General features: G+C 48.0%; 1 protein-coding gene and 1 long non-coding RNA gene across 5 annotated transcripts in view; one reads left to right on the forward strand and one right to left on the reverse strand.

The window, feature by feature from the left end:
- LOC119469020 overlaps positions 1-6,516 on the forward strand; it is a 16,772-nt gene extending 10,256 nt beyond the window's left edge. The window contains exon 3 of the long non-coding RNA XR_005197844.1: positions 6,504-6,516. This is a non-coding gene — a long non-coding RNA (uncharacterized LOC119469020). The remainder of the gene's footprint in view (positions 1-6,503) is intronic.
- Positions 1-7,758, reverse strand: part of DBNL (drebrin like) — a 19,139-nt gene extending 11,381 nt beyond the window's left edge. The window contains exons 1-2 of one of the 4 annotated variants that reach the window (XM_017515349.2): positions 7,378-7,758; positions 4,498-5,059 (exon numbers count right to left, since the gene is read on the reverse strand). In XM_017515349.2, the coding sequence (XP_017370838.1) occupies positions 4,498-4,580 (83 nt within the window). In that variant the 5' untranslated portion in view covers positions 4,581-5,059; positions 7,378-7,758. The remainder of the gene's footprint in view (positions 1-4,497; positions 5,060-7,377) is intronic. The other 3 variants (XM_017515350.2, XM_017515351.2, XM_017515352.2) reach the window with 3 other exon arrangements.
- Between the last annotated feature and the right edge of the window lie 509 nt (positions 7,759-8,267).

An 8,267-nucleotide genomic window follows, 5' to 3' on the forward strand; every position in this document is an offset into this window, starting at 1 on the left:
AAAAAAAAAAAAAAAAAAAAAAAAAAAAACCTCTGGAAAAGATTCATTCTGGTTTATAAACTTGCGCCCCAGAGGAAAGATGTGGTCTCTGTTAAAAAGTCATCTGTGTGAGGGGTTCCCTGTAGTACACTTAAAACCAGCTGTTAGCACAAACCTTGCAGCAACTCAGCATCGCCAGCAGTGTTGCTGGACATGGGTTGGGAGCACTGACCCACTGAACTGCAAGTCAAAGGCAAAACCCAGTCCAGTGTGTGTCATCTCCCCAGCCTCTAAAGCACAGGCCTGCTGAGGCAGGCCAGACAGAAGCTCCAGTCGGACAGGAACCCTATCAGCTTCAACTTGGCTTCCCTAGGGCTTTGCCAATGCCACGGGGTAGAAATGCTTATGTCTGAGAAAGATGGAAGAAATTAGACCCATGCCCAGAGGATATGGTTGGTAGGGAGGAAACAGGCCACCAGGAAAGAGCCACTGCTTAACGGGTGAGGAGACAGAATACAGAAGGAGAGAAACACTGAACAAGAAACACTCAGAGAAAAGGAACTAGAGAAAAGACGACAGAGAAACAAGAGAAAGATTTGAGAGATTGTACACTGCCAGCGAGAGCTGGTAGAACTCGCTGGATGAAAAAAGCCCGTTCCTCTTGATGGTCACAAAGCCCTGGCTGCCAGAAGACAGCGAGCTGGCACAAGTAGCAGGGAACAGAAGATGGCAGCTCAACCCAGCTCTTGCAAGAAGGGACTCAGCCAGCTGTGGTGGCTCACGCCTGTAATCCCAGCACTTTGGGAGGCCGAGGTGGGCAGATCAACTGAGGTGAGGAGTCTGAGACCATCCTGGCCAACATGAGAAACCTTGTCTCTACTAAAAATACACAACTAGCTGGGCATGGTGGCGCACACCTGTGATCCCAGCTACTCGGGAGGCTGAGGCAGGAGAATCACTTGAACATGGGAGGCTGCAGTGAGCTAAGATCATGCCACTGCACTCCAACCTGGGCAACAAGAGCGAAACTCCTCTCAAAAAAAAAGCGGGGGGGACTCAGCAACTAGTAAGAACCAAGCTCAATGCCTGCCGCCTACCTCTCTGATTGCATTCCCCTCTACCCCAGGCCACCTTTAAGAATGTTCCCAGCTGCCAGGCATGGTGGCTCACATCTGTAAACACATCTTGCACTTTGGGAAGCCAAGGTGGGCGGATCACGAGGTCAGGAGTTCAAGACCAGCCTGGCCAACATAGTGAAACCCAGTCTCTACTAAAAATCCAAAAAGTTAGCCAGGCATAGTGGCAGGCACCTATAATCCCAGCTACTCGGGAGGCTGAGGCAGGAGAATTGCTTGAAACTGGGAGGCAGAGGTTGCAGTGAGCCAAGATCTCGCCGTTGCACTCCAGCCCAGGCAACAGTGCAAGACTCCATCTAAAAAAAAAAAAGTAATAATAAAATAAGAATGTTCCCAGTTCAGAGGCTCTTTCCCACTTCAGAGGCCCTTTGAAAGAGGGGCAAAGGAAGTTTCAAATCACCATGAAAAAACATAGTGCACGGGCCTCTGAACAGCAAGGAATATGGAGTGTCAAGCATCTTATAATTCAATCATTCCTTCTGAAAATAAGTACCCAGAGCCTACTGCTTACTAATGATAGGAATGAAGCTATGAACAATCCCTAAAAGGTCCTGCCCATGGAACTTACTCCCTAACAGAAAAAAAAAACAAAAAAAAACAAAAAAACAAAAACACACCTAACACGAATGTACTATCAGAGTGAAGCAGGTGCAGGAGGTGAAACATGAACCAGGTGAGAACAATACGATCCAAGACGGAGAGCTGATGTCATGGCGGCTCCCCACTCTATATGGCCTCCCCAATGCCAGCACTGTGTGTGTGAAACCTCTTATGACCCACCAAATTAGAGACCACCTCTTCTTCCTCTGATACCTCCACTTTTTACTCTCAGTCCACCTTTCATCTAAGCATCTGCTACACATAACAACTGTGCCTCAGGCACCAAGGACAAAGAGAAGGCCCACCCCACCCTTCTAGTAAGAGAGAAAGGTGACAAGAAAAGTTAAGGATTTCCAGCATATGTTGTGTGGGTATGTCTCTGAAGGAAGTCAAACAGAAAGATGAGAAAAAGTGCCTACAGACAGGAAGCCAGGAATCAAGGAAGGCCTCTCTGAGAAGGCAGCCTCAGAGCAGCCAAGAAGTGAAGGCTGGGGAGCCGCCTGGGACCATGTGGAAGATGTGTGCTCTATGCAGAGGATGCAGCAGAGCAAGGATCCCAAAGAGGAACCACCTTGTAAGTTTGAGGAAAAGAAATAAAGCCAGAGTGGCGACAAACAGGTGTGGCCACAGTGTGGTAAATGGGAGGGGTGGTAGGTTCTGGGTCATCAGCAGAGCAAGGAGTCTAGGCTTTATTTAATGTGCAACAGGAAGCCACTGCAGAGTTACAGGCACGGAAGTGACATGGTCCAGATATTTTCCGCAGTGTGCGGGAATATGCTACACAGTATCTGCTGAGTAACTACCTTAATGGCTGTGACAATGAGGGTGGAGGCCAGTGGGTTATGCTGCTGAGTGACACAACCTACAGTGCTGCAGGAGCCTGGAGGTAGGGAGGGGGCAGGGCATGGCTGTCTGGGCAGATGAGTCCAGTGACAGGTTCTTCATGCACAAAGGCACTTTCAGTTAGGTGCCTCTTCCTCAAATCTTACAAGCTGGTATGTTCTGACTTTGTGAGGGTAAAGAGGAGTAGGCTCCATAACCCTCATGAGGGACAGAGAGTAGATGTGGTGGGTTAACATGTGAGGCCAGGAGTGGTAGCAGACAGCTCTGGTAAGCAGACCAAAGAAAGGCTAGGAACACAGGAGGTCTGAAGAGGGAAGCCCAAACTGCCAGATGGGCTGTGAGGCATCATCCCAAATCAGTGATGGTTCCTGAGAAGACAGATGATGAAGAGAGACCTAGAAGGGAAATAGATCAGGAGGGCCAGGAGGCTCCCAGGTAAGTTGGCAAGGGTAAACAGAATGATCAAGAGCATGTAGAGAAGCAAAATCTTTAATTGGGCAGGGCTGAAGAGGCACAAAGATTCTTCTGGGTTCTAAAGCCAAATGGTAACATGTGGACATGAAAATGGAGCACTCACTGCAGAGATACCTTTGACTGGGTTTGAAGTAACAGGAGGGGTCTAAGAGAAACACGAACAGGAATAGGAGAGAGGCAAAACAGGGGGCTGACATCTAGGGACTCTCCTTAGAAAAGCAACAGTGACTGACATGTGGGTAAATTTTCTGAGGGATTATAAAGCAGGCAGAAAACCCTACCAAGGAAGTGAAGAGACACCCTTCTTTAGATGCCTCCCAAACAGAAGATATGCTGTTTGGCACAAGTGCCATCCAGGGCACCCAGACCTGATCATCCTATCACCCAGATCTGATAGGAGAGTCTACAGAGACCTCACAGACCCAAGCAACTGGTGTTCTAAAGCTCTTCCCCCTAATGGCCCGGGACTGAAAAAAAGGCAAAGCTACAACATCGTCAGTATCACAAAGGTACACTGTATAAAAGCCGCTCTGTGCTGGGCACTAGGGATGTGCAGAGGAGATGAGAAAGCACTTATAAAAGTGGAGATGGCCCCCACACAAGAGGAAGACTCAGTCGGGAGGCCCTCAGTGCTGACCACAGCGTGGCCCCTGCACGACTCAGCCTCCAATGCCCAGTTTCTATTCCCCAAAGTTGGTCACCTTAGCCCACCATACTCAGCATATTTCTCAGAACTGGAATTTCCCAAAACCGGTCACTAAATACAGTTAAGCAAAGGGGAAAGTGAGGATATCGTGGGTGGCGGAGGGAAAATGGGACCTTTTCCCAAATAGATAGCAAGCCTCCTACTTTCGTACATGTTCCCATGGCTCAGGCACAGGAAAGAGTACACTTTTTGGACAAACGGAAGTTCTGAAGTCCACGTTCGCAAAGAACCAAGAACCCAGATCCCGGAGCTCCTCATCTGAAGCCCCCAGAGCAAGGCTCACGTTCCCAGCCCGGCTGCCAGACCGCTCTCAAAGGCCCATCCCTGAATACGGCGTTTGCAAGAAACCAGACATGGCTTCCGCCTTCTTAGGGAGGGCTGTGCAGGACCCCCTTCTCCAGGGAAGTCCCAGGGCTGGAAAGAAGAGCCTGGCGAAGCTAGCAAGCACAATCAGGCCGAGGATCCAACATGGAAGCCCGCGGAGCCCACACTGGGTGGCGAGTGGCAGGGGGAGGGGCAGGACTCACTGGGTCCCCCCAGCCAGGTTTAACCTGTCCACAATCGGCGGGGCAAGGGGTGACGAGGGTGAGATAGCACTCCCGCTGCGGCATGGAGGGGAGAGATAGGTAAGCCCCCGGCCACCTGCGGCGGCGCCACTCCGCGCTGGAGCTCCGGCTCCTCCCGCGTCCCCAGCTCGCCCCAGACAGACCCACCCCCGTAGCAGCCCCTGGCCCGACCCCGATCCGCCTCGCCGCCCACCAGTCGGTTGGGGACTTCTCGGTGACCACCCGCACGTAGGCCTCCTGCAGCGCCGGCCCGTTCCGGCTTAGATTCGCCGCCATGGCCCGCCGGGCTGTCTCCGCGCCGCCGCTGCCGCTTCCGGGCCGCACCGCCCCTTGACAGCAGCGAAGCCTCGCCTCCGACAACCGGAAACCCCCGCCCCACGACCGGAAGCGGAAGTGGCAGGGGCCAGCTGCACCCGCGGATCCTAGCTGGGCGCTTGGACGGCGGATCTATCATCCGGGTCCCGCGAACGCTGAAGGACAAGAGGGAAAAAGAGAGGACCCTGCCTTCCGCTTGTCCTCAGGGAGGGATCCTGGGCGAGGCCTAGAGCGTCTTCTGGTCCCACCCAGCTGGCGACTCGACTTGGAAGCCTGGCCGAGGGGACCCAGTTCAGCCCCCTGGTAGCTGCTCTCACAGCACTGTGCTCATTCTTTTCTAATACTTCTTATGTCAATGCGCTTATTTGAGAGATCTTGGGTTCACTGCAGTCTCCCTCCAGACGAGATCTTCAGGTTGTTTGTGGACCCTCCAGTTTGATCTATGAATTAAACATGCATAAATGTGTGAATACACGAATAAATGAGTGGTAAGTGACGATCACACCGATACAAACCTAACTGAAAGTGCCTTTGTGCTTTCTCACTCTCACCTGAGTTTCTCCCTCTGCAGTTTGGTCGAGGCCAGGGTAGCGGAGGCATGAAGAGAACCTATCTGTGCTTCACCAGCACATCTGGGATCGTCACCCCCTAGAAGGTGTCAGTAATTCCTCAATCTGCTTCCCTCCTCCAGGGAGCACCAGTTTTTTCCATCCACAAATCTGCCAAATCTACACTGACTGAACTAGCTTCTTATCTGCGTGATAGGGAAATATGCCAAAGCCCAAGGCAGCTCACAGCTTCTTTCACTGCCATGGAGAACAACCCCCCTACCACCTTAAAATACAAATCCACAGTCCCTTAAGCCCAGATATGCTTTGGAATTCAATCTAAGATTTCAGAAAAGTTATACCATGTATATCCTTCATACTCTGTAAGCTCTCATCACAGAATCTGGAGCAGGAAATGGTAATCAGACACGTTTATACTTTTGCTGTGATATGTGTGAATAATCAGCTAAGTGGAATGTAAGACTCTAAATATCCTCATGGCAATTAAAGTCAGTTTTTGCTACCAAATAAACTACCAAAATCTTAAGGTATTTGGGTCTGGATGGTGCAGATAAAGTCTTGTGGACCTAATTTGGACAAAAAATGTTCATTTGTCATGTCCATTTTTCTTTCTGTTCACATCATTGTTGCTTGTTGTCGTTTGTTTTGTGCTGCTATAACAAAGTACCACGGACTATGTAATTACATAGAACAGAAATTTATTTCCTCACAGTTCTGGAGGCTGTGAAGTCCAAGATCATGGCACTAGTATCTGGTGAGGGGCTTCTTGCTGCATCATAATGTGGTGAAAGGGCAAAGAGGATGAGAGAGAGACAAAAAGGGGCCAAACTTGTTCTTTTATAATAAACAGGAGAATAGGGGCTGTAAGCAGGGAACCTAAAGCTGATTTACACTAACCTAGAACCAAATTAAAAGGAAAACCCCAACTTAAGGACTAAGTAACAAAAGGACTAGAGGCTACTCCCTTTGTGACTGCCCCCACCTTTTTCTGCATGGCAGATGAAAAATTGAAAGTACCTTTAATTGGTCCCCTCCCACAACCAATTATGTTGGTCATAGGCCAAGTCTTCATTTGCATAGTAGTATAACTTTGTAACTTCACTTCAGCCTTTCCAGGATCAATCAGAAGTTTGCGTAGGGTGTAACTTTCTAACTTCACTTCAGCGGCTGATGTCCCCACTCTCAACCAATCAGACTGATTGTGGGCGACTACTTTATTTACATACGGTGTACACCAAGTAACCAATGGGAAACCTCTACAAGATATTTAAACCCCAGAAAATTCTGTAACCAGGCTCTTGAGCCACTTGCTCAGGCCACCCCCACTCTGTAGAGTGTACCTTCATTTTCAATAAATCTCTGTTTTTGTTACTTCATTCTTTCCTCGCTACGTTTGTGCATTTTGTTCAATTCTTTCTTCAGGACACCGAGAACCTGGACATACTCCATGGGTAACAAACCCACTCCCAAGATAATGGCATTAATCCATTCATGATGGCCTAATCACCTCCCACCTGCCACTCAACACCATCACATTGGAGATAAGTCCCTAAGACATGAAATTTGGTGGACACATTCGAACCATAGCACTTGTCTTACAGGCAGAAGCTCTGACATTTCTGAGAGAACAATAACTTCATCCCAACCTGGAGAAGTCTCAGGTTCTGGCAAGATATCCCTTCTCTTCAGGAGTCCATTCTGCAGCCTTCACCCCTCCTTTGAATTCATCCTGGATCTTCTTTTCAATCTTTTCTCTTTTCCGCAGTGCAGGTCTCCCTGCTTCTCTACTTTGACTTCACTACTGTGTTTACATCAGAAAAAAGTGAATTTGCATAAATAGGGGCTCTCCAGGTCTCCTAATTTTCAATCTTTTCCCCCCTTATTTCAGTAACATCTCTGCTTATTTTTCCTTCAGATCAGGCCCTCTGGTGACTTTCTGGCCCCTGGTCCCTCTGCCCCCAATCTCCATATTCTAGAGGAGTTTGGCCATCAGTCTTATGGTTCTTCTACTTTCTTCTCTTTGGGGAACATGTCTTTTTTTCTCTTCTTCTTCTGGGGATACTCCTATTTAATCACCTTCCTGTTGTCAGGTTCCTTTACCCACTTGGCCACCAGTCCCAGGTGGAAGCCCTGGAAGGTCTGGGAGCGCTCTTCAAATTTTAGTTGACCTGAGGAGAAGCTACCCTTACCTGAAACCAGGTTGTACAGGCCAAAGAAGCAGGTCTCTGTGTTCTGGAATCAGATCAGCTCAGTGAGGTGACCAGGCTCCATGTAAAGAAGACTATGAGGAGTCGTCTCTGGTGGTGAGAAGGTTAAGGAATCAGGATTCTGCTTCCTGTTGTAGTGCATGGAAACCTGTTTCAGCTTGATGGGCCAGGGAAGGCCTCAGAGGAAGTAACTAACCCTGGAGCAGAGACTGGGTTCTGAGGTAGGAGCCAGCCTAATTGGTCTGAGAAATGGGACACAGGGAGAAGGAGAGGCCAAGGGAAAGGCTTTGGATTTTATTCTAGGTGTAATGGAATCCCTGATAGGTTTTAAAGAGGAGAGGATGTGACCTATGTGTATGTGTATGTGTATATATATATGTATATATGTGTATGTGTATATATATATGTATATATGTGTATATATATATGTATATGTATGTATATGTATATATAATTGTGTGTGTATGTATATATATTTATTTACTTGTATTTTTTTGGAGACAGAGTCTTGCTCTGTTGCCCAGGCTGAAGTGCAGTGGCACAATCTCGGCTCACTGAAACCTCCACTTCCAGGGTTCAAGTGATTCTCCTGCCTCAGCCTCCTGAGTAGCTGAGATTACAAGCATGTGCCACCATGCCTGGCTAAGCAAGGCTGTATATTTTAATTGGGAAGTTTAAACTCTTTACATTCAAGGTTGTTATTGATGAGTGAGGACTTATTCCTATCATTTTGTCAATTGGTTTCTGATTGTTTTGTATGTCATTTGTTCTTTTTTCCTCTTGAAAAATTTTTCTTTTTTTAATTTGCTTTCTATTTTTTTTTTCTTTTCCTTTTTTTTTTTTTTTTTTTTTTTTTTTTTTTTTTTTTTTTT

Source organism: Cebus imitator, unplaced genomic scaffold (genome assembly GCF_001604975.1).
Source record: "Cebus imitator isolate Cc_AM_T3 unplaced genomic scaffold, Cebus_imitator-1.0 Scaffold548, whole genome shotgun sequence".
In the NCBI taxonomy this organism is placed as follows: domain Eukaryota; kingdom Metazoa; phylum Chordata; class Mammalia; order Primates; family Cebidae; genus Cebus; species Cebus imitator.